At 44.5% G+C, this 26,325-nt stretch overlaps 2 protein-coding genes across 2 annotated transcripts in view; both read left to right on the top strand.

Annotated features, from left to right (window-relative positions):
- The window catches only part of zmiz2 (zinc finger, MIZ-type containing 2), a 90,081-nt gene extending 72,733 nt beyond the window's left edge, over window positions 1-17,348 (top strand). The window contains exons 13-19 of the mRNA XM_063209938.1: window positions 1,218-1,375; window positions 2,526-2,593; window positions 5,237-5,305; window positions 6,631-6,881; window positions 7,434-7,609; window positions 11,722-11,964; window positions 14,610-17,348. Coding sequence (XP_063066008.1) covers window positions 1,218-1,375; window positions 2,526-2,593; window positions 5,237-5,305; window positions 6,631-6,881; window positions 7,434-7,609; window positions 11,722-11,964; window positions 14,610-14,717 — 1,073 coding nt within the window. The 3' untranslated portion in view covers window positions 14,718-17,348. The remainder of the gene's footprint in view (window positions 1-1,217; window positions 1,376-2,525; window positions 2,594-5,236; window positions 5,306-6,630; window positions 6,882-7,433; window positions 7,610-11,721; window positions 11,965-14,609) is intronic.
- Window positions 17,349-18,188: 840 nt separating this feature from the next.
- ppiab (peptidylprolyl isomerase Ab (cyclophilin A)) lies at window positions 18,189-21,872 on the top strand. Its single transcript, XM_063209939.1, has 5 exons — window positions 18,189-18,361; window positions 19,987-20,017; window positions 20,248-20,336; window positions 20,623-20,795; window positions 21,296-21,872. Exons 1-5 carry the CDS (start codon window positions 18,293-18,295, stop codon window positions 21,426-21,428), a joined length of 495 nt encoding a protein of 164 aa, XP_063066009.1. The 5' UTR covers window positions 18,189-18,292; the 3' UTR covers window positions 21,429-21,872.
- Window positions 21,873-26,325: the final 4,453 nt, after the last annotated feature.

The raw sequence follows: 26,325 nt of genomic DNA, 5'->3' as shown, positions 1-26,325 counted from the left end.
GAGTGAGTGGACACACACACATGCGTATAAACACACACACTCAAATGCACGTCACAAACTGGCCACGGAGCATCTATATCAGGAAATGCCACACCCCCCTGCCGACCTCAAAGCGCTGGACTACATCAAAACACACAATAAAACACAACACTCTCCACTACTACACTCCATAACTACATGCTGGTATTGTTCACATGGTTGTATACCAAGTCATACCACAACATACTGGATCTTGCTGCATCATCTCATAACACAGCATACAGTGCACTTCATGTTTGTGGAAATAACTGTAAGCACCTGTACACGGGAAATAACTGTAAGCACCTGTACACGGGAAATAACTGTAAGCACCTGTACACTGGAAATAACTGTAAGCACCTGTACACTGGAAATAACTGTAAGCACCTGTACACGGGAAATAACTGTAAGCACCTGTACACGGGAAATAACTGTAAGCACCTGACCTGTACACGGGAAATAACTGTAAGCACCTGTACACTGGAAATAACTGTAAGCACCTGTACACGGGAAATAACTGTAAGCACCTGTACACTGGAAATAACTGCAAGTACCTGACCTGTACACGGGAAATAACTGTAAGCACCTGTACACTGGAAATAACTGTAAGCACCTGTACACTGGAAATAACTGTAAGCACCTGTACACTGGAAATAACTGTAAGCACCTGTACACTGGAAATAACTGCAAGTACCTGTACACTGGAAATAACTGCAAGTACCTGACCTGTACACGGGAAATAACTGTAAGCACCTGTACACTGGAAATAACTGTAAGCACCTGTACACGGGAAATAACTGTAAGCACCTCTACACTGGAAATAACTGTAAGCACTTGTACACTGGAAATAACTGTAAGCACCTGTACACTGGAAATAACTGTAAGCACCTGACCTGTACACGGGTAATAACTGTTAGTCACTTTGGACAAAGAGTGCCAGCTAATTGTAATGTCATGTAATGGCTAATCTCTAAATGTGTAATGTCTCACCTTTGTAATGTCTTTTACATGGTGAAACTGAAGACAGACAAGAACTGGACAATAAAGATTCATTCATTCATTCATTCATTCATTCATTCATTCATTCATTCATTCATTCATCCATTCATTCATTCATTCATTCATATAAAAACCACACATGACTTGCATGTACCTGACTGCGTTCTCTCCCTCTCTTCCCTCTGCGCTGCGGTGTGCAGTCAAGCGTAACTTCAGCAGCGGCACCATCCCGGGCACCCCAGGGCTGAACGGGGAGGACGGCGTGGAGCAGACGGGCATCAAGGTGTCGCTCAAGTGCCCCATCACCTTCCGCCGAATCCAGCTGCCCGCCCGCGGCCACGACTGCAGACACATACAGGTGAGTGGAGAGGAAGTGCGTGCGTGCGTGCGTGCGTGTGCCTGCGTGTCTATGTGCCTACGTGCCTGCCTGTCTGCGTGCGTGCGTGCCTACTTGTGTGCCTGTGTGTCTGCGTGTCTGTTTGCCAAGGGAGGAAATGTAAACTGTCAAGTAAATGGTAAGGTTCACCCAAAAGGCCCTACCCTGGCTCCTAACGCTAGGGCACTCGTCTGCTAAGGGGCTGACCCGGGTTCTTTGCCGACCCTACCCCACTCGCTTCCTGACGCCGTATTTATTTACTGTCCTATCTCAAAATAAAGGCACAAGCTCAGAAAAATACAAAAGAAAGATTCAGGGAGATGGAGATTTGGGGATTTCTCCAACACCTGTCACCGATGGTGCGCTTGCTGACGAGGCCGTAGATATTAAACAAGTCAGAGAGATGATTTCCAGTCAACTGTGAAGGTACAGATGGCGTCCGCGCCTTTGTCTTACTTAGGAAGTTTCGCTCGGTGCGTAATTCCAAAACAATGATGCAGTGTGAAGAAAAAGGAGTTGCACACGGGAGCTTGATGCTGTTCAGTGAAACTATTAGAAGCCGAAAATAAAGAGAAGCCAAAACAAAAAGTGGGATGCAAAACATTTCGGGTCCCTTTTGGGAACACTGATGACGGGCTAGATCCGAAACGTTTGCAATCAACTGTGAAGGAAGAAGTGGGATTAATGCATGTCAGTATATGAACTTATTTTGTCACTTGTGCCATTCACATTTATGTTTTTTTGTTTTTGGCGAAGGTATGCATCCTACGCAATAATATTATTCGGTCAATGTTGTCAAAGAGGTTGGATATATATTAAAGAGGACTTGAAACACGCCCACTCAATTCGAAGCGTGTGCTCAAAATTTGGTCTCCTAAGGGGGCATCCTTCTTCTTCTCTTTTCGTGGTGTTTGCACAAGACGTGCGCTACCGCCATCTACAGCGCTAAGGGGACTCAAGACTCCGAAGGTCTCCTAAAGGGGCCTTTCACCCGACGTAAAGTGGATACCGGAAAAGAACCCGCCTGCTTTATCTCACACTCATATACGATTTTCTGATGTTGTCGTGCTATGAAGTGATAATATTTCTTTGCATCTAACTTCTCCTTGTCCGTCTGTTTGTGTGTCTTTAGTGCTTTGACCTGGAGTCGTACCTGCAGCTCAACTGTGAGAGAGGGACATGGCGTTGCCCTGTGTGCAAGTAAGTACCGGTACACACACACACACACACACACACACACACACACACACACACACACACACACACACACACACACACACACACACACACACACACACACACACACACACACACACACATACATACCAGTGCTTGACATTAACTTTTTCACCCATCAGCCGCTGTGGCTAGTGGTTTTCCCGAGCCACTAGCTATTCAGGTATTCCACTAGCCATAGGTTTTGTATTGCTTTTTTCTTTTTTTATATTAGTGTACCTCTAACCTCAGAGGAAGAGGTGCTAAAGCAAGATTAGTGTATAGCTTTCTAAATGGAAGTACAGTATATCACGAAAGTGAATACACCCTTCACAGTTTTGCAGATTTTTGAGTATATCTTTTCATAGGAAAGCATTACAGAAATTTCACTTTGACGCAATGATTAGTGACCTTTTAACAACATATTTAACCGCTTAAATTTCTTGTTCACTCAGAAAAAAACAAAATACAGCCATTAATGTTTGAACATGTACTCACAAAAGTGAGTACACCCCAGATTAAAATCCGGTAGAGAAGGGGCTATGTTGGCTCGAATCGTCTCGAAATGAAACAAAATGAAACAAAATGAAACAAAATGAAATCTTGGTCTCTTCAGATCACACGACATGGTTCCAGTGATCCATATCCTTGGTCTGTTCATCTCTCTTGAGACCAAGATAAACAAATTTGCTGTAGATGGTGTCAAGCATGTGTGGTGGTAAACAAGTGAGTTTTACAAAAAAGGTGTATCCTCTCATAAGCCAAGCATGGTAGTGGGACTGACATGGTTTGGGGATGCATGAATGCTGTCAACATTGGCAATCTGAAATACACCTAAAAGAAACATACATGTCAACATGCACTGTGACTACTGAAGCAGATCATGATATTCTCCATAGGATTGCATTCAAATGTCACACCAATCTATTTAAGCCAGATGCAGACTCAAAATGTAAAAGTTCAATGCAAAGAAAGGTTGAAACGCACACTGATGACCTCCCTTGTCATCCCTTTTCATTTTGTTTCATTTCGAGACGATTCGAGCCAACATAGCCCCTTCTCTACCGGATTTTAATCTGGGATGTACTCACTTTTGTGAGTACATGTTCAAACATTAATGGCTGTATTTTGTTTTTTTCTGAGTGAACAAGAAATTTAAGTGGTTAAATATGTTGTTGAAAGGTCACTAATCATTGTGTCAAAGTGAAATTTCTGTAATGCTTTCCTATGAAATGATATACTCAAAAATCTGCAAAACTGTGAGGGGTGTATTCACTTTCGTGATATACTGTATATCAAGCAAATAGAAACTGAGTTACTGAGCTTTTTCTTGAACTTAAATGCAAACAATTGATACACAAGGGTCAAACAACAGAATATATGCTACTATGGCGTATGTCATACCAAGGAAAAAGCTGCCAGCCAAATTGGCTAGTGACACAGAGTATTACTAGCCTCAGCCAAGTTTTACCAGCATTTGGCCGCTTGGCAGGTGCCAGTGTCAAGCCCTGATACACACACACACACACACACACACACACACACACACACACACACACACACACACACACACACACACACACACACACACACACACACACACACACACACACACACACACACACACACAAGCACACACACACACACACAAGCACACACACACAATATCCATATCACTCTGCTGTGTGGTTCACACAAACACTCCAGTTCATTACAAGCTGCAATATATTATATCGCGCCACTTTACATGCTAATGTGTTCTGAAGTAACCCCCTGAACCATACGAGCGTTAGACGGCATGAGCCATAGATGGTAATAGAATGTGAATTCAAGAGGTTAACAGATGTCAGCTGTGTGTGCGCACCTGATCTGTTCCGCCTGCCCGATCCGTTCTGCTGAAACGACTCTAGATAGTTATGCCATTTTGTAATGATATTATAAACAGACAGAGTCTACGAAAATTAAAAAATATAAGCTGGCAGGTGTTTTGCTTTACCACCAAGCATTTCAGCAGCATATAGTATATCTGGTTAAGATTAGGGTGTAAAATCAGGATACTTCCTTATAATTATACAGTGCATATAAATGCACATGTGCAGAATGCATCGAGCAGGTGGTACGGAAACGGGTACCAAACACCAACAGTATGTGTCGGGCTGCTGTTCAGATGTAAAGTGAGTGCATCCTCACTGACCCCCTTGTCATCTGATCCTCCCAAGAGGCCTTTTAAAAGTATAATTGTGACCAAAGAGGTTACCCGTGTGAGAACAATTACACACTCACACACACACACACACAGAATATCTCAGTGATGAATGCACAAGGCTGTCTTTTTACACTGGCCATCCGTTTAACTGAAACTTCTTTCTGCATATGAAAGGAGATGGCACTCAAAGGTAGTCCAGGCTGGCAGGCGGTTGGCTGCTGTGTTTTCATTCAAATTCATGACTGTGTTTCTTCTCTCTCGCTCTCTCCTTCTCTATCTCTCTTTATCTCTCTTTCAATGGCTCTCTCTTGCTCTGCCTCTCTGTCTCTCTCTCTCTCTCTGTGTCTGTCTCTCTCTCTCTCTCTCTCTCTCTCTCTCTCTCTCTCTCTCTCTCTCTGTCTCCCTCTCTGTCTCCCCTGCAGTAAAACGGCTCTTCTGGAGGGACTAGAGGTGGACCAATACATGCTGGGCATTCTCATCTACATCCAGAAGTGAGTATTAACACCCAGACTGATGATGAACCCCCTCCATACCTGTTGGGTATTGGGCTACCCTGTGCATTTTACATCACTTATATTAATATGTTAATACAGCACTCCAGCACTCCAAACTCGTAATTAGTGCCTGCCTTGGTGGGTATTGGGGCGTGATCCTGGTCTACCATGCTACCCGCTGCTTCCTGAAATTTTGATGATGAATAACCACACACTACACGCACGCAGGCACACAATTATCAACTGGCTTCTTTTTGGTGTATGTCGACGTCCCTTTCTTCTTTTCTTTCTTTGTTCCATATACCTCTGTGTCTGGTTTCCTCTTTTTCATTTTCCCTTCAGTCTCTTTCTTCTCTCTCTGCCTTTCTCTCTTTCTCTTCTCCTTTCTCTCTTTCTCTGCTCAAACATCTGATTCTTTGTCTTTTTCTCTCCCTCTTTCCTATACTTTCTCTTCTCCCTTTCTCCCTACAATATTATCTCCCTCTCTCTCTCTCTTTCTCTCTCTCTCTCTCTCTCTCTCTCCCTCTCTCTCTCTCTCTCTCTCTCTCTCTCTCCTCTCTCTCTCTCTCTCTCTCTCTCTCTCTCTCTCTCTCTCTCTCTCTCTCCCTCTCTCTCTCTCTCTCTCTCTCTCTCTCTCTCTCTCTCTCTCTCTCCCATCACCCTCTGTTATCCTCCTCCAGACATCTACACACTCGTCTTGCACATATCTGTGCAAGTGTCAAGTGTTTGCTTTGGTTAGTCCTTTTCAACGCTGCCTCCTCCACACAACAGAACATTAACATCAAGTCGTCGCCAATGACACTTCCTCTATGAACTTCTGTGAGATTACTTCTGTCTGAAGTCTCAGTCCTTTCTGAAACTGAACTATAACCAACCCAGACATGTGTCAGCCAGTCGCGTGTCCGAAGTGTTTGCGTGTGCTTGTTGTTGTGTCTGTGTGTGTCTGCGTGTGTATGTGTGAGGGAGTTTGAGCGTATGAGTGTTTGTGTGTGTGTTTTGTTGAGAGAGAGAGAGAGAGAGTGTGAGAGAGAGGAGAGAGAGAAGAGAGAGAGAGAGAGAGAGAGAGAGAGAGAGAGAGAGAGAAAGAGAGACAGAGAGAGAGAGAGAGAGAGAGAGAGAGAGAAATGCTGCAAGAAAACCATGCTTCCTGTTTTGTCTCGTCAGCGCGTGGCCTGCGTGTCTGAATCTAAAATCTGCAACCCCTAACCACCCCCCCCTCTCTCTCCCTCTACTCCCCCCTCAACTTCCCCCTCTTCCACCTCTTTCTTCCCTCCTCTTCCCCTCTCTCTCTTCCCTCCTCTCTCCCTCTCCCCCTCCCTCAGTTCGGACTACGAGGAGATCACCATCGACCCGGTGTGCAGCTGGAAGCCGGTGCCGGTGAAGCCGGACCTGCACATCAAGGAGGACCCGGACGGGCCGGCTCTGAAGCGCTGCCGCACCCTCAGCCCCAGCCACATGATCCTGCCCAGCGTCATGGAGATGATCGCCGCCCTAGGGCCCGCCTCCTCGCCCATGCCATACCAATCCATGCCACAGGGGGGCAGCAGCAGCACGCCGGAATACCCCAGCCAAGGTCTGTTGGGTTTTTTTCCACACTGCACGGCACGGCACGGCACTTCCTACTACGATGACTACTGTCCACAGTTGGGGCTGTGTGTGTGTGTGTGTGTGTGTGTGTGTGTGTGTGTGTGTGTGTGTGTGTGTGTGTGTGTGTGTGTGTGTGTGTGTGTGTGTGTGTGTGTGTGTGTGTGTGTGTGTGTGTGTGTGTGTGTGTGTGTGTGTGTGTGTAAAACTGTTGTGTCATCCGATGCGTAATGGAGGCGTGTTTGGCTTTCTGTGTTACTCTTTATGGGGTATCAGATTACACTGTGTATTTTTTGGGGTATTTGTACAGCTTTTTTCTATTGTATGAGTGGTGAATGGCTGTTTCATTTTTGTTACTTTAATAATGAGTCAATTTCCCCTCTTCCCCTGTTTGTCTTTTCATCCTCCCATTTTCTCATTTCATCCTCATTACTTTCGTCTCCCTCTCCCTCTCCCTTTCCCTCCATCCCTCCCTCCCTCCATCCTGCCGTCTCTGTATCCCTCCTGCTTCCTTCCTCCTTCTCCCTTTGCCAAATGTTAGCTGGCTCGGGTTACTCCAACCAGCAGCCGGGCTTCTCGGAGTTCCCCAACGCCCCGGGCACCCCCACCATGGGCGACTTTGGCTCGGGGCCGCCGCCCCTCTCCTACCAGACGGACCTCCCCAGCGGCCTGCTGACCCCAGACAAGCCTGTGGGTGGACACGGCATGCCAGGACAGGTGGGTTGGATGCGCGCGCACACGCGCGCGCGCGCGCGCGCGCGCGCGCACGCACGCACGCACGCACGCACGCACGCACGCACGCACGCACGCACGCACGCACACACACACACACACACACACACACACACACACACACACACACACACACACACACACACACACGCACACACACACACACTAATAAAAAATATAAATATCCATCATAAATATAGATATGTAAATAGCCATCATCTGAATTAGACACTCCATGCCATTACAGGTGAGCAATGAGCATGGTAGGAAACTATTCACTTTTCAAATTTGTATTCCCAGACACAGAATATTCATCACATACATTATACAAATATATACAATAAATAGCCATATAAATGATATTAGAGTAGATTTATTGATCCAGAGGGAAATTAAGGTGTCCAGCAGCATACACAAATACACGACTTGTTATTTATATTGTGCATGACAGATTAAACATATAGCACACACTTGCACAGATATTCAGACATTAGCCAGATCAAATATCTATCATCCATCTGCATAGAGAGAGAGAGAGAGAGAGAGAGAGAGAGAGAGAGAGAGAGAGAGAGAGAATAGAACAGAACCTTTTAAAAGTCAGTTGTGGTTAGTCCAAAACTCATACCATAGAGCATTATCGCTATTGAGTCGGTCCAGGAAAGGAAGCCTTCTGTTTGGGTGTGGATAGCTAACACTAGGTGGCTCCAGGCTACATTATCTGGTTCCAGGTCTGAGTGTTTTAAATGTCTGTCTGTCTGCCTGTCTGCCTGGCTTTTGTCTGCACAAGCATTCATCCATTAGCCTGTCGCATCAGCCATTTTCTTTCATTTAGTCGTCATGGCGAAATGGAATTGAGTAGAGGCACGAGGTGACGACAGCCTGGCTATTCATCCATCAAATATCTCAACAAGAAGCAAAACGTTGTCATTTTTAAACATGAAATTGTAGTTAAGTTTAAGTTATGGTAGTGTGTAGACTTAACATTATATTACATTTGGCAGACGCTTTTATCCAAAATGACTTACAATCGAGGACATGGTTAATGCAAGGACTTAATGCGTTTGTCTGTTACTCTACTACTCTTTTCTCCTTGTCTAAACGATTCACATTTCTTCTGATCACCTTTTCCAGATGTTTTGTGGAGTTTAATCTGACTTAATCATAAACACATTGCTCTGTGCAACATTTAAAACTCACCTAACATCACCCTGCACGAGTCATGAGCATGCCTGGCAACAAGCGTTGATTCAAAGTCATGTGCTGGTAGCAACACACACACACACACACACACACACACACACACACACACACACACACACACACACGCACACACGCACACACGCACAAGAGAGAGAGAGCATACACATCACGTGTGGATCTATTCATAAATACATTACCTGCACAAACACAATATGCACTTGGATGAATTGGGTCAAGAGAGCTCTTCCCAAGATGGCGGACGGTGATGGATGCACAACAATATGACTCATCATTTTTTTCCATTGCTAATTGGAAAGGAAGTTTGTGCTAGGACATGAACATGAGGACTCAATCTATCCAATCAATCGGTCCAAAAACTTCCATATTTTCCTTCAGGATCGATGAAGTGATTCTACTGTAAACCACTCCATTACTGGCTGATGTTAAAATGTTCTCTCCAACCTCTTCTGTGAGTGGATGGTGTCAGGCAGCGCTGCTGCCATGGTGCTGTGATTGGAGTTGTAGCATGGCAGCACACTTCTAATCCATATTACAATAGAATGAATGCCCTTTGTACACATGTACACATGTACAGTATAAACTATACACACCAAGACACAATGAGATTGAAGCATTACACCCACCTGTGTGACATGTTTCTCATACAGTATGTCTATATGCAACATAGGATGGGTGCAAAAATAGAAAATTAAATGCAAACTAGAAATGCACTCAGAGAGCGCAGACCTGTTTGATGGAACATTTGACTATGCTACACCCTATTTTTATCAGTCTTTTTATTTTAAGTCTTTCTTCCTTCTTTTTGTGGATATTGAAACTGGAATATCAAAATTCGCCCCGTCCCACTATTCAATATGCGGTCACTAGGGGCGTCTAGATTTCTAGGCTAGCAATGGTGAAGAATCTTTTTTTAAAATTCTGGTTCCGGTTCGTGATCCGAATCACCGCTAAAATGTAATCACTTGTTCCTTTGGTCATTTCCAAACAACTCCACAAAGAGTCATCCAAATCCGTTCATGACTTTTTGAGTTATCCTGCTGACAAACAAACGAAACAAACAGACAAACAAACAAACAGACAGACAAACCAAAGCCACCGAAAACATAACCTCCTTGGCGCAAGTAATACGTGAACAACGGGCATGTAAAATAGGCCAAAATGAATGTGAGGTGGTTAGTCTGCAATTGGAATTTCACAGACACGAGCCCTGTGTTTAGATATCAGGCGTGGCTGCAACAGGACTTCTGCCAGGCCTGCGCTGCGCTGCGCTGCGCTTGTGCTCGCTTGGTTTGGCGCCAAGTGAGATTAGGCGGCAACCTTTACACCTTGACTAAGCAGTGCCCCCTGTTGCCCCGGTTACCGTATGGGCCGCGCCGCTGTCTGGAGGAACCAGTTATGTCAGTGCTTTGCAGTAGACTACGTACAGACCTCTCCTCTGATAGGACAGGTGGCCACTGTCTCAAGCCCTGGCTGTGTGTGTTTGTGTGTGCGCATGTGTGTGTATGTGTGTGTTAATCTGAGCAGTATAAAAGACCTCTTGATTTCATATAGTTCTTCTCTACTGACTCCAGTATGCTCACATGCACACATACATACCATTCTATTGTCTCATTCACTCACATTCTGTCTCCCCTCCCCCTCACACACACACACACACACACACACACACACACACACACACACACACACACACACACACACACACACACACACACACACACACACACACACACACACACACACACGTGTGTGCACGCTCACACACACTTGCGCCACAGAAAGTAACTGAGTCACTGAGACATGTAGGTCAAACTACCTCCAGCTCTAATGGTGATTGTGCAATGCGTCTGTCATGCCCTCATGTGAGTGAATGGAGGGCTTTTGAGCGGCTCTGGAGACGACAGCAGCTTAGCGCTCGGGCCGCCTAGCGTCACTTGCACCTGCCCTGCGCCCTGCACCCACCGCCACCCGGCCCAGCTGTAATAGGCTTTAGTAGCTGCCTCTGTGCACACACGCGCACGCACGCACGCACACACACACACACACACACACACACACACACACACACACATACACACACGCATATATGCACACACATGCACACACACACACACACACACACACACACACACACACACACACACACACACACTGTTCTGCTCAAACACTGGTCCCTTACAGTATATTAGACATGTGCACTACTACAAACACCCGCCTGTGCAGTGCACAACTGCACATCTCAATATGTCAGACAGATGTGCCTGTGATGTGTTTTCATCTGGGTCACGGTAGGGAAATGGAGCCAAGTGTTGGAGCGTCTGAATGTTGTACAGATAAACCGGGGAGGGGGAAAAGTGTATGAGAATGATTGTCATGTGCTCCTGCACTATGTGTGTGTGTTTGTGTTTGTGTGTGCGTGCGTGCGTCCTCTGGCAGCATGCCGTAGTGGTTAGGGAGTCGGTTTTAAGATCAGAGGGTTGCAGGTTCAAATCTTACTCTAACAATGGATGAAATAGCCTAAGCTCACAATACTGCTCAACTGCAACCCCATACCCTGTACCTAAGCTGCGTTATTGTCAGTTTATATGCACAGACCATACAAACAAATTTGTAATTCTGTTTTGCATGACAGGAGATATGTAATTTCAATCGCCTTTGTATGACCTGTGCATACAAAGAAATTGACAATAAAGTCAACTTGAAATCGCTTTGGATAAAAGTGTCCAGTTAAGTGTAATGTATCTGTCTGTGTGTTCTCTTGCTCGTGGTCACTCCTGATTCCACTGTAATTGTGGCTTTGGATGAAAGTGTCAGCCCAGTGTAATGTAATGTAATGTCGGTGTGTGTCTGTGTCATCTTCCTCCTGGTCACTCTAGATTCCCCATGGAGGACGTATGGAGCCTGGCCATAGCAACCTCCAGCAACAACAACAACATCAACAACATCAACAACAACAACAACAACAACAACAGCAGGGCATGCATGGCAATGCCGGCCTCGCTGGCCCTCCTGCCGGCCAGATGCACTCGCGAGGACCCCCGTCCCAGAATTCCCGGCTGCATGCGGACACTCCGTTCGGACTAGGCGGTCCTGGGGACGTTCCGGAACCAGCTCTTGATGTGAGCCCCTGTCTATCTATCTGCAATTTGGCTAACTGCTTGTCTGTAGGATGTGTTGTATGAAGGAAAGGGGGTTAAGTTCTACGCAGCATGAGTAGTTATCTACACCGTTCTTTTAAAAACAGAAAACATAAAGCGATACTAAGTAGCTTTTTCAACCTTATGATAAAGTCATATCGCTTCTATAGTTCATCACTGCATTACATTACATGACATTGCATTTGGCAGATGCTTTTTCACCAAAGCAACTTCCAATCGAGGACCTAATCAAAGCCTACAACTCTTCCAGATACAAAGTGCACTGGAAATATACAGAACAATAAGTGCATATGCCAGGGTTAGGTGTTTTTTTGAAGAACATTATCACGGGGTTACGTACATTACACACACACACACACGCGCACACACACACACACACACACACGCCGTAGAGTCTACCAGGGCCAGCTCATCATTACATTAGCCTCGCGAGCCATCCTACGTACTTCCGCCAAAGGATTGGCTCCACTACTGTAGTCTGGCCGTGCTTCTCTGTGGAGTGCCTGGAGCAGTAGAATTTTGATCGCAACGCCCCCCCAGAAAACAGCCAATAATCGAATACGCCCCCCATGTGGGCGTCTGCGCTATGTTGTTGTTGAGTAACTGCCAGCGATTGGGTGAGAGGTGTCCAATAATTTCAAACCATAACTGAGTGCAAACTTCCTGCTTCCTACAATCGCTTCAGAGCAAACAAATGCCAGACCATAAATACGAAATGAAATGGTAGTATTATGGGATGGTCAGGACCAGGCTATCATTACATTACATTATCAGACACTTTCATCCAAAGCGACGTACAAACAAGGACATAGTCAATAACCTACAATACAACACAAGAGGTACAAGGTCATTTCAATTTCAATTGCAATTCTAAGTGCATTAGCGCAGGGTGTCGTGCATAGGAGTTAAGTGCATTAGATTAGCGGTTAGTGCAGAAAACAGTCATGGAAGAGAAGGGTCTTCTTTTCTAGCTTTTGTCAGGTTGAGAGGTCATCTAGTCATAACAGAAGAGGCAACACTTCTGCTTTCACTTACCACCACTCTACTTTGGGCTATAGTTCTGGCTTCTGTGCTTTGATTTATAAAGTGGTCACTCAGTCAGAGGTTACGAGGTTAGCCATTAAACTACCACCTTTATACTGTACTACCCCCCAACACACACACACACACACACACAGACACACACACACACACACACACACACACACACACACACACACACACACACACACACACACACACACACACACACACACAGACACAGACACACACACACACACAACTTTGCTGCTTTGCTGTGTTTATGCTGCTGTGTGTGAAACTTAACATGCACACACAGCATCTTGAGAAATTGTGTTTTTTCAGTCACGTTCCATGGAAATATGATTCATGGGGAAATATCAAGAGGAAGTATTTTGCATGGTAGTAGTAATAATTTCAATGTTCAACATGTTGACATGATTTCCAGCATTTATTTTTAGCGGCTTCGTTTATCCTGAGACACCTCACCATGCAAACCTTAATCACCTGCAACTTTAATTTGCAATTTCAATGCTTTGGTTCCTATGCGTGTGACAAATTAACATCTTTGACACAAAAACACAAATGGTCGCCAGGCATCCAGGCGGCATAATAGCCTAGTAATATTCTTGATTAAGTGCTTGTGATGAGGTGCCTCATCATTTACCTAAAGTAAGACTACTGTGAAAGTGTCAAAACCACATCTGATATTATTGATGACAAGAAAAATTGCCTAATAGAAAAGCTTAGTCAATGTAGGTGTGAGTGTGTGTATGCGTGCAGAAACACAATTCATTATTAATATTCTTGATTAAGCGCTTGTGATAAGGTGCCTCATCATTTACCTTATGATAAAAAATGATGCCATGTAATACTACTTTGAAAGTATCAAAACCACACATGATATTATCAATGATGGGAAACATTGCCTAAAAAGCCTAGTCATCTTAAGTATATACACTCACCGGACACTTTATTAGGTACTCCTTGTTGGTGCTGGGTTGGACACCCTTTTTTGCCTTCAGAACCGCTTTAATAATTTTAAACCGCACCAATACTCAGGTAGGCTGTGGCATTCCAACTAAGTTCAATTGGGGCTCAAAACCGGGCCAAGAAAATATCCCTATGCCATTACAGAAGGGGGTCTGTTTCCCTAGGCCCAGGTAAGGGGTGGAGGGAGACAGAATTGTATCCTGATTACATTGAATGTATTGGGTGGGTGGGCCTTTCAGATGACTTTGTCCTGGGCCTGGTCAAAGCTGCCAGGTGTCCTGTATACATTGGTTCCCCGTTTATAAACATTCTCGCGATGTGAGAAGGGGAAAGATGCTGAGCAGCCAACCACGTGAGCGCATTATTTGAGTGACCTTATCAGTTTCCAACAATCAAGAGCGCGCAGACAGGGGTGTGCAGACAGGGGTGTGCAGACAGGGGTGTGCAGACAGGGGTGTGCAGACAGGGGTGTGCAGACAGGGGTGCGCAGACAGGGATTGTTTACAAACGGGAAACTTGTGTATATGTGTGTGAGATGTGGCTTTAAGCTCCACCCGCTAACCCACTGTCGTTCTCTCTTGCTCCTCCTGCAGCTGCTGCCTGAACTGACCAATCCCGACGAGCTCCTGTCCTACCTGGGCCCACCCGACCTCCCCAACAACAGCAACGACGACCTGCTCTCCCTCTTCGAGAGCAATTAACATCCGCACGGCCACTCCCTCTCCCCACTCCTCCACCACTAGCACCAACCACATACCTGTACACACTGGCCTCCACCTTCTCCAGAGGAAGACAGGCGGTCACCCACTCCAGACTCCCCCTCCGCCAGTGTGACAGCAAAGGCACACCGTCCTCGCTCACACTGCGCCTTGGCAGCCGGCCTTGTGAACTACGAACTCTGAACTACTACGAACTATGACATGAAGATGGGATGGGATGGGATGGGCTGGGCCAGGCCAGTCAAGGCTCATTGTAGGAAAAGATGAGTGGGGATGATAATGACCACATGTTGTTGCCCCTGTCTGTCAGAACGGCCTCCATCCAGGCCCAGCCCCTGGTGCTTTCAGGGTCCGTGTCCCTGCAGGGAGGGTGATGTAGGCAGCCTCGGTGCTGCTGGGACGCTTTTGACCCTGCACGCGACCTCCGTAGCAGACGCCTGTGAGATGACATGAGATGGGGACAGGCTTGTCTCATCGCGTCCGCTCACCTGAGCCTCACATCCAAAAAAACAAAAAAAAAACAAAAAACCTTTTGGAGGATTTTTCCTTCCACCTAATTTCTCTCTTTTTCTGTTTCCAAGCACCCTTGAAACAAAAGCCAGTCTAAGATCCTCATTGTTTGGGATTCAGCTGATCTTGACTCTGACTCGTGTTTTGCTGTTTAATTTATAATGCTGGGGACACCCGCCCATGCCAAGCCAGGAGAACAGGACACCTCCTTTCTTAAATTACACGATGGGAGTGTTGCATTTTTAAAGAGGCTATTTTGGAAAAAAATCTTTCCACGAGTACTTTATTCGGCAAGTTTTAAATACCGTGGCCCGTCACAGAGGCCAGAGGAAGCCAGAACTGATTAGTAGTCTGTGTACCTCTTGTTGTTTTTTACAGACTTGAAAATGCCAGATGGCCTCTGATCCCAAAAAAATAATTGATGAATGAACAGCTTAAACATGGTTTCAAATGGCAAGTGAATGTGCAGTGCTCGCTGCAGAAGGAACTCCCCTCAAAACGTGAAGGCGGTTTTAGAGACTCCCCCTCTCCATCATGAATAAACAGTTGGATGTGACTTGTTTTATTTCTCTCTCTCTCTCTCTCTCTCTCTCTCTCTCTCTCTCTCTCTCTCTCTCTATCTCTCTCTCTCTCTCTCTCTCTCTCTCTCTCTCTCTCTCTCTCTCTCTCTCTCCTTTTTTTTCTTCAAAACAAACATTGTATTGTGTAAAGCCCCTAAAATACCCCTCTCGCTGATCACAAAGCCATGATTATGTTTTTCACTACAAAGTGTGGTTGAGGTTCTTTGTGTAGACTACATCAAAAATAGTGCCAGTTCTGTATTTTGAGTTGCCAGCCTGTTGTTTTGGGTAGTGAAAGGTGTCCTCCCATAGGAACCGGCACGGTGAGGAGCCCCGACTGCAAAATGATTAGAATGGATCCATCTTGAATGGCTGCTTTAATTGGCTTCATTCAGCATCATTCAAAACGAGGTGTCCAGTCCACTACTAACCTAAACCATTAACTAAAGATTCACCAGGTTTGTTGAATGTGAACATGAGATGCAGATCTGGATATCTCTCTCTCTCTCTCTCTCTCTCTCTCTCTCTCTCTCTCTCTCTCTCTCTCTCTCTCAGTCGGTCAAGCTGAGTTTTCCTAATACACAGAAATGCCATTTTAACATGCGTTGGGACCATAGGAATGGGACGGGCATGAATTTGAAATTCCCTACATCACACAACCACACAAAGAAGTACATATGCGTACACAAAAAGCGTGCTTTGTGAGCCCATAAGGCAACATACTAGATTTTAACTCCAGAAGTGTATTGTTCACACAGGCCTATAAGCTCAGAAAAAAAAGAATGGAAGAAAGTTAAAAGAAGTGAAGATGAACGTTGTTGAATAACATGTACAGATCTAACATTACTGTGACAGCTGTGAACCGTTTTATTATTATTGTTTTTTTTCCCCATTATACTAAATCACACCCCCATGTGTCCATGTGCTTATTGCACAGATTATTGACAATAAAATTCATTGACATTGTTCTCTTTCACCTGATTTCCGTTTCGTGGTGTCAAAAAAACCATCCAGCAAGCTGGAGAGGTGAGCAATGTTGACCACTGTTTCCTATGTTGTCTGAGCTCATTTTTTAAAAGAAAAAAAAAGCTCGCTTAAACACCCAACTGTGTGCGGTTTGTATTATAAAATGTCTAGGACATCAAATGTTTTTTTCTTTTCTTTTTTGGGTGTGCAATGTTATTTTTATTATGAGTTTGTTTGTTTGGAAAACCATGTATCATACAGGTCTAACATTAAGTATGTAATTAATCGTTATTATAATTCTAAAGATATTTGGTGGAACTGTATGCATCTCTCTCGTGTGTGTAGCAATGTTTATGAATTTGTCAAGGAAAAAAATATCTTCGCCATGGGGTTTGTGACTATGGTGCGTGCTTCTGAGGTCAGAGCGCAGAGACCAACCAGTCACACACTGTTAATCAAAATGTTGAAAAGACGACTTTGTTTTGTGTTGGTGAAACTCTACGTTCTGGCAATTGAATTAAACCTGTAAAGTTGAACTCGATTTGTTTTTCTAAAGATGTGAAATATTTCCATTATGTTTTATAAGTAAAGACTTAAGCCCCAGAGTGTTGCATTCACGTTTATTTATTTTTTTGCGGTGCATGGTGAAGTTATGCAAGAATTTGCTTTGTTCCAGGAAGCACGCAGTCACGTCACCTAACGTGCAACTCCCGTCTCTCATCAATCTCTTCCAGCCAACCAGCCTGATGGAGGATTGCCAAAAATATGTGGGGTCTGGGTGTAGCTGTAGTGTGCAACTGTTAATTTCCGACTCCAGAGCACTTGCCTCCTTTGTCAGCGTTGCTAGTTTGCTGGCTACGCATGTGGCTGTCTCGTGTACAGATCAAGTAGCTGTAGCAGCCCAATGCGGACATGCGTCGCATATGTGAAAACGCCTTGAAAATTCTGAATTTCTGCGAGAGAACAGAATGAGAACAGCAAATGAAATGAACTGAAAATTGTGTGTCAATACAAATAATTCGGATGATGCTATTAGGTCAAGTTTATCTATTTTCTAACATCACTGGTAATGGCGAATTTTTCTAACAGAGGAGACGCCCTGTCGCCCTCGTCGAGTACAATACGCCATCGACAGGCGCGAATGGTGGTACACACCCACAGCTTTCCCTACACGCTCATTGGCTACAATTCTGTGTGGTCATTTTTGCCCAGTACAATGGGCGAATCCCAGTGTCAATCATATGCTCCACGGCCGAACTTTGCTGATCTAAAGGCTTTGCTTGAAATTGGAAACATGCGGTAATGTATGCAACAATAAGGTCCCCGATTGGTCCAAATACAGGCCATTCAACTCTCGACGCTCTGATTGGTTCTTACCCGCTCACCGACTCCCCGGCTCTTTCTATATATTTAGTTTTCACACGGCGTGATAGTCTCGAGCGGCTGCGGCACATTTGGGTAACAATTGGAGGCCACTTCTTTCACTAATATCAAGCAACTAAATAAACCTTTCTAGCAACAATGGCACTCCCCAGAGTTTTCTTCGACATCTCAATGGATGGCAACTCTACCGGTAGAATTGTTATGGAGGTAAGTGGAGCCAAAAGAGAAATGCATGTGATCTGTCTTATGCATTACTATTTGCTTTTTAGACGGATGCGTTAAAACATGTCCGGGTGTTTCGAATTAGCTAAAATGCTTGATTTGGCCATATATTTACCTCAAACGTCACTTCACATCACAAGAAGGCTCGAACCGCACGTGTGCTTCGACATGGGAAGTTGTATAAAGATGAACGTTGTTTCGTTATAACGTCTTTGTTGTGTTTTGATTAGCGAAGTATGTTGATCCACTCAGGTGTTTTGATTCAGTGATTTGGTTTTTAATTTAGGATTGAAAAAATGACGGTGTTGCATAATGAAATGCCGGTTAGCAACGACGCTGAGTTCATTGAACACTAGCTGTCTCGTGTGTGTGTGTATACGCGCGCTTCCTTCAGCCAGCAACGGTGGCCGGCCATTCTATGATTTCCTCCCAAAATGATCACAATCTAATTCGTGGTGCAAACAACGTTATGTACAAATTGCTGGCCTGATGTCTTGGGCTTTTCTCCTAGCATTTTATGCTATGCTCCATTGCGAAATAACTCTTAATAAGACTAAGGTCCTCCAGCACACATTTTTAATGCGGTCGCCATTTTCACCGTCATTTTTTTCATGGCGCAAGATGCCATTTTGGAAGAGAAAGGGAGGGGTATATGGAGTTGAGTCGTTTAGACAAACTCCCGTCAAAGAATTTAAGTTGTTTTGGGCATCGTTTTATTGAAGCGTTTACCCCTTATTTGATCGTTTGGAATGGATAGATGGAGGATGAATGAATGAATCATGGGTTGTTGGCGCGATGCCAGCGTCTCAGTTCTGTTCGACAGATTGGGTGGGTCAGAGCATTTCCACGCGCCGGTATGTAGTAGGCGCAGGTAAACCACCTCCATCCGAGTATTTAATTGGATAATTAAAATGATGGGCAGTCTCTGCAATCAATGGCAGTTCGCGGCGGCACATGCGAGGAAAAAATGTCAGTTCTGCTCCACACCCGGCTGTACAAAATGTGCAGACTTTGGATGTGCTGTGTACATATTCGCGTTTCACACAGTCTTCAAAGCACATGGCATAGTGGAACTGATGTCTTTGTGTGCGTGCGCTAGTAGCAGTAGCTCTACTCGCATTGCGTGCGCATACGCTTTTATGGCGTCCTCTTCGCAGGAGCACACGAGACCGGCAGAGAAACTTCTGAACGTTAAAAACTTGCTTCAGATCGCCCTTCTGTTATGATTTACTCCAAGATTTGGCCATGGCCTGCGATATCAATACATTTCGAAAAATTAGAGCAGCACTTTCCATCTTAAATTTAAAGCCAAGTGAAGGTGCTAAGATTGGGGAAGCCTGCCGTGCTAACAGGAAATGTGTAAAAATAAACGGTGGGAGTGGGGAGATAGAAGGGCGTGGGTGACCTTAAAAGACTGGAAACTCGTTTTTCCGCCCTGTAGGTTTCAAGATTTCATTACATTAGCCAGCATCTGTTTGTGGAATCAGTTTTGTATTTGTATCATATGAGCATACTGTGTTGATGTATGACCATGTCTTAGGCCGTGCATGAGAGGAGGGTTATTGCACCTCAATGCTAACTATGCTTTCTGTCTCCTTTTCCATGTAAAGCTGAGGGCCGACGTTGTCCCCAAGACTGCTGGTAAGAGGGATGCATGTTGCATTTCTTTCCCCAGACTTGTCACTTGTCTTGCCTGTCTTATTACTGCTGGAAAAACTTAAAAGAATATTTCCTCTAATGGTGTTTGTATTGGCTTAAATGTATCCCAAATACAGAGCATGCACCTACCTAAAAGAAATGAGATTTTTGGGTTGGGTGCCATCAGTGCAGCTTTGCAGTACTCTGAGTTCCATTTTGTTGACTTCCGACAGAGAATTTCCGAGCCCTCTGCACCGGTGAGAAGGGCTTTGGCTACAAGGGCTCCTCCTTCCATCGTGTCATCCCCCAGTTCATGTGCCAGGTGAGCAGCAATCTTTTTAAAAAATGTTTTAGATTTAAAGGTGTTGGGCACTGATGGCAGTTCCCAGGTGTAGTGTTAAGCCAAGGAAGTAATGTTTTTGCAGCTCTAAGTACTGATGAAGGTAGACCCCTGAAACGTCTGCTCTGCTCTCAAAAGATGATGTGCTTGTATCCTCACTTTATGCCTTCGCGTGTGTGCATGAGCACATGTGCCAGTACGCTCAGTGTGGGAAAATTAGTCCAAAACCACTTCAAACACAGTATTGAGACCTGTTTCTGTTTTGCAGGGTGGTGACTTCACCAACCACAACGGAACTGGTGGCAAGTCCATCTATGGCACCAAGTTCGAGGATGAGAACTTCAGCCTGAAGCACGGAGGAATGGGCACTCTGTCCATGGCCAACGCCGGACCCAACACCAACGGTTCCCAGTTCTTCATTTGCACTGCTGATACCAATTGGTAATTACTTAACCCTGAACGGGCTCTTAAAACTACTTCCTCCCCACATGTGCATTGCCTGTAGGGTGTAGTTGCAGTTGATGGATGTGGTGCTCCCAGGCCTGTGTGCTGCAGTGGGTGTCTGCTTGCATGTGTTGCGGGACTGACCAAATGTGTGCCTGACGCAAGCTCTAGTGGTAATTCTTCATGTGTCCTCTAGAGGGCTCTAAAGCGTTTCTCCCCTCCCTCGTCAGTGGGCTTGTCACTTCCTTGCTGTAGTTATCAGCCCCATAATAGACATTTAACACTACCCTCTTCAGTCCAGTTTTGCTCACTACTTATGCAGTCACTTCAACTGCGGGTGTGATGCGCCCCGATTGTGCGGTCAATATCATAAACAAACTGTTTGCATTCTAGTGGTAAAACATTCCGTACCGCTTGGAACTGTTATGGGTTTGTTTCCTTAAGTCTCTTTGGTGTGATGGTGATTCATTTATTTTTTTGTCTTGTCCTTGTGCCAGGCTGGATGGCAAGCACGTCGTCTTCGGTAAGGTGGTCGAGGGCCTCGACGTCGTCAAGAAGATGGAGGGCAAGGGGAGCTCAAGTGGAAAGACCAGCGCCAAGATCTGCATCGCCGACTGTGGCCAGCTTTGAGTGGCGTCTACTCCGTTTCAACCCTCCAATCGCCCTGACAGCCCTAGCCTTTCCCTCCTTCCCCCTTCACCCAGATCCCTGTTTACTGGCATTCCGGTTCATGTACATTTTATTTTTTTTGTCTGTTTTGTTTTCTAAAGAGCTACCACCTACTCCCTTATAATGAAAACACTTGTTCCATGTTTGATTTGTGCCTGGCCATGTTTTTGTGCATTAGGAATGTCTCTTCAGGACCACAATTGTCTAACAAAGAATCAGGATTAAACGTGGGAACAAGTTTCCTTAAAGATCAAATTGCCTTTGTTTATTGGTTTTTGTGGAAACTGTTAGTGTCAAATCTTTGTACAATGGTTAGATATCTTTTTGAGCTGTCTTGTGTAAACCATAGAATTCTGTAGCTTCCCATAGAAACAGAATTTGAAATAAATGCAACCTTGGAACATCCCCATAGCTGTCCTCTACCTTGTCAAACGGTTTCCTACTAACTGTTTTCAATGTTACTTAAAGAAAACATTGACATGCCCTCTTTAAAAAAAAAAAAAAAACTTAAACTTGGCTCTTGAGTGCACTGATTTTCTTAAACCTAACCAGTTGAGTTTAGTGTAACAAATGTCTAGATAACCTTTTAATTTGCAGCAGGTTGGAACTTCCAAACGTTATCCTGAATGTGTTCATAAATGGTGCTGGAGTAAGGCCTGGATACTTTTATTTGTTTAACTTGGCATCAGAGGTGTGACATCAGTGGATCAAAATAGACTTGGCCCAAAGTATGAAAGAGGAATTCATTTTGAGTAGGCATAACTCTGGCAGTGTTCTGTTTTCAGAGGACTTGAAGGCAAATGCCTGTCCTGCGTGTGGTTGTAGCAGGTCTTGTCTTTCTGGAAGCTTTTGGCATGCTGATGTGGAAAATGGTGGCAGTGCCTGTAAGCCAGTGGGGTTTACTGCCCTAAGTGGTTTGGAACAATTTGTATACCCTAGACATTTTTAGGGAGATGGAACAGTTCCCATACTTCCCAAACTTGTATTAAAAAGGGATGTTTCATCTGAACAAAACACCACTTGTACCTCGTGCTGAGATTTCCTACTTTTTTCATATTTGAAAATCTGCATGTGCACTTAAGGCTTCAAATGTAATTTTCATGCAAGTTTTCATGCTTGTTCATGTTTTATCCAATTTCATGAAATGTATGTGCTGCCATGTTAAGTCAGTCTTAGTACATTTGAGAAGTTGCACTTGTGTAGGTTTTGTTAGCAAGGAAGCTTTGCACTTAGGGCCCTGCACTCATTTGCTAGAGCAGTCGACATTTTTCATACTAGATGTCAGGTGGTACAACCACAGCTAATGCCACTATTGTTTTTTTTGCAAATAATTGTAATGTACACACACTGAATGGTGCTTTTTGGAAAAACCCAAAGTGGCATTAGCTGTTTCAACACCCCGATGCCTACTACAACCAGAAAATGTCTGAGCCAGGTGTGAATAAACACATGGATGTGCATCATCTTTTTCCAGTACCATAAGAGCGTGTTTGTTGAAGGGCAGCTGTACTGCACACGGTCTATGACACAGTGACGAGGGCAGCATGCATTCTCTGCAGGAGATGCCATAGCATGTTTTCATCAGGGCAGGCTTCTGATGGTACCGATTTGCTGGAGTGGACAGGTCTTCAAAGTAACCACAGGTAATGAGGGAATTCCAGTGGAGAGTTGCGTCCAATTCATTTCCAGAGAATGTCAACTTAACATGAAGATACCAAAAGTGTATCAATAGAATAGAAACAAATTATATTACTTTATACTGTACAGAGTTGTATAAGGAAGTAGGACACTTTAACAAAAATAATTCCAACATTAGTGTTGTAATTACTACTTTTTAATTCTACTTTGTACAACTCTGTTACGGTACATGTATAAGAACTGAACAAAGAGTTGTGAAAATATTCAATTTAGGATTACCGGTATAAATATTCTCTATAGCGTTGACAGCAACATGTAGGCCTACCAAAACCACCTGAGCATGAGTCCAGATAGGCCTAATCACTCCTCCGCCAGCGATGTTAGACTTCTATCCTCGGCTTCTTACTGTAGCCAAATACTTCACCCATATACTTCTCTGTCCCCACCACCCTCCTCATTCTCTTTTCTCAGCCGCTTGTCTGGGTGGCCACTTCAGTCTGTCATCTCCTCTGGTTGAATACTAAACTCCCAGGGCCAGGCCCGCTGACAACTTTGTCTGGGCCCAAGACAAAGTCATCTGAAAGCCCCCCCTACTCATTATGTACAATGCGATGAGGACCCAATTCTGGAACCCCACCTCTTCCTGGGCCCAGGCCAGGACAACTGACACGTTTTAACCTCCCTCTTGGCCTCCCTTGGCACTGGCCAGACTGGGCACTGACCTACTGTTGGACTCTATTGCATAATAATGAATAGAGAGGGGAAATCACAGTCAGTCCCTTAAAAAAAAAACTAGATGAAAGACAAAAATCAAACCAAAGGGCATAGGAGGATGGCCCCGTGGTCAGCAGGGCTGCACTGGGCCCAAAAAACATCCGGGCATTTTTGGCTAAGACTGGCCCCTCACACATATAAACCGTTTTCGCACTATATATATCCTGCTTGACTCAGTCCAGTAATTATATTGAAGGTGGACCAGTGGGCTGCCCCCTCTAAAGTGTGGGCCAGTCCCCAAGGGGGAAAAACAAACCAACAGCATCAGCCCCTGGAGAGTGTCAGCCCAGGGGGGAAAGGCCCTGTATGCCAGTTTAATACCTGCATTGCAATTTGTAATCTTCACATCACTAAACATATGTGTATACTGGGCCATTACGTGTCACACAACCTATAAAAGTCTGCAAATGATGAGTAATTGCCTGACCGTCAAAGCCTGGTTGTGTTCACTTACAGTAGGTGTGGCCCACCTTGCCTAATCAGTTTTGAATGAGGAGTTTGTCAGGTAAACCGAAGGAAAGATAATTTTACTGTGTACTGTATACATGACATGTACAGGAAGAAGAGAAGCCACGTGCAAGCAGCTGACCTTTTTTTGACCTCGGGATGATCACCTCTTCTTCAAGCTTTCGGTATTCTGTCTCCACAATGCTGAGAGTCTGAGAAACTGTCTAAAGTGTTTTAAAAATAAAATAAAAAATACATTACACAAAGCAGACACTTTTAATCAAAGCTACTAAAAGAGCAACTTCGATACTTGTTATTGGTTTTTGCTATGCTCTCTCCACTCATTGGAAGTTTCCATATGATAGTATAGTCTAGGTTAGCGTTTCTCAAAGGGGGCGTTGGGGAGCCCTAGACGGGCATTGAGAAATATACAGCTGACAGGGAGCGGTGCTTAGTTACCGTCAGGGGCATTAGCCTATTTTATGTTTTAATACTAAGGGGTCGTTGGCAGGGTTATGATGAGATCAAGGGGGTGTTGGGAGGTGTTTGATGAGGTCCAGGAGGTGTTTACTCAAAAAAGGTTGAGAACCACTGGTCTAGGTGATCTTATTCTGACTCTGGGGCGAATGGTGATGTCTCTTGCTCGGAGGCGGAAGGTTGGGGGAAATACCCATAATCATCTAACATTGTGCATGATGTTTGTCACACTTTTAACCACATCCGTCTATGTAAATGTACAGTTATTTAGATTACTGTACGAAATAAACCATTTCATTCCACAGTATAAATAAAACATGTATGCAAATATTATATTCATTACGCAATATCCAGTACAGAAACAGACTGACAAACTTTTAATCATGATAAAATCAAATATTATAGTCATTATCAAGGATAACAAAATATGACAACAAAACGGCAACAAATATCCAGCAAAAATAGCAAATTCTCAATATTGTCCACAATGTTTTATTATTAATACAAAGTCCATATATATAGTTGCTGAGTAGAGTTAGTTTGAGGGTTGAGTGTGGTTAGGGTTGGTAGTATTACTGACCACCCGTTCCAGCAATAGACAGCAGAAAGACTTATTGGAGGTTTACTGTATGCAGAAGTATATAAATTAAAAGTAAAATTACTCTCACAATGTTTCTACCTCATAAGGCACAATGGAGTAACTGGTGCAGTGCTGCTGACAGCTTTGGCTGGGCCCAGAACAATGTGATCTGAAAATCCCCCCACCCAATACATACTGTATATTGTGATGAGGGACAAAATCTGGGCTCCCCCCTTACCCTGGGCCCGGGACAACTGACCCCTTTTTCCACCCCATCACCTCCATCACGATTAGCCTTTTTCACCTTGATGTCGGACAAGTTCTGTTTTGAAGCAAAGAGGTATGACTTGCTCACTGCTGGTTTACTGGTAGGCCTACAGAGCGACGAAGCCACCACTATTTGCTCTTCAATTGAGCTGTCGTGCCCAATCAAAAAGCAAAAAGTGGCGGCCGAGTCGCGCTGTGTCAAGCCTACCAGAAAACCGACAGTGAAAATGAGGCATAAATGACTACCGGTTTCAGGCAGAAAATGTTATAAAATGTATGGAATGAAATGTATGTCTATGCAACTATACCGGACGCATCTTATACCTGCTTCGAATAGGCTACATTGAAATATTCAGTGTTCATAGGTGTCTGACAACACGGCCCATTGGCAACTGCTACTGTATGTCCAACTGTGTTGGGGCTTTTTTGTGGCTGGTGACTGGTAACTGGCTGGTAACTTTTTTTGTGGCTGGTATATTGTATCATATCCCACACATACGTCGATGGTGTATCCCCACACTGAATCGTTACATTTGCCTTTAATAATCACATTGGGTTTATTGTGTAAAATGTGTATCTCCTCATTTTGCCAGTTTCCTCTTATCCATAGAATCCTCTTAATGGTGCCGATAAGATTGAAAATGCAAACAGGGCTCCCCAACCCTGGACAAAAGC

This window comes from Engraulis encrasicolus, chromosome 11 (assembly GCF_034702125.1).
Source record: "Engraulis encrasicolus isolate BLACKSEA-1 chromosome 11, IST_EnEncr_1.0, whole genome shotgun sequence".
NCBI classification, from domain to species: Eukaryota; Metazoa; Chordata; class Actinopteri; order Clupeiformes; family Engraulidae; genus Engraulis; species Engraulis encrasicolus.
This window is presented reverse-complemented; position numbering and strand designations above follow the sequence as displayed.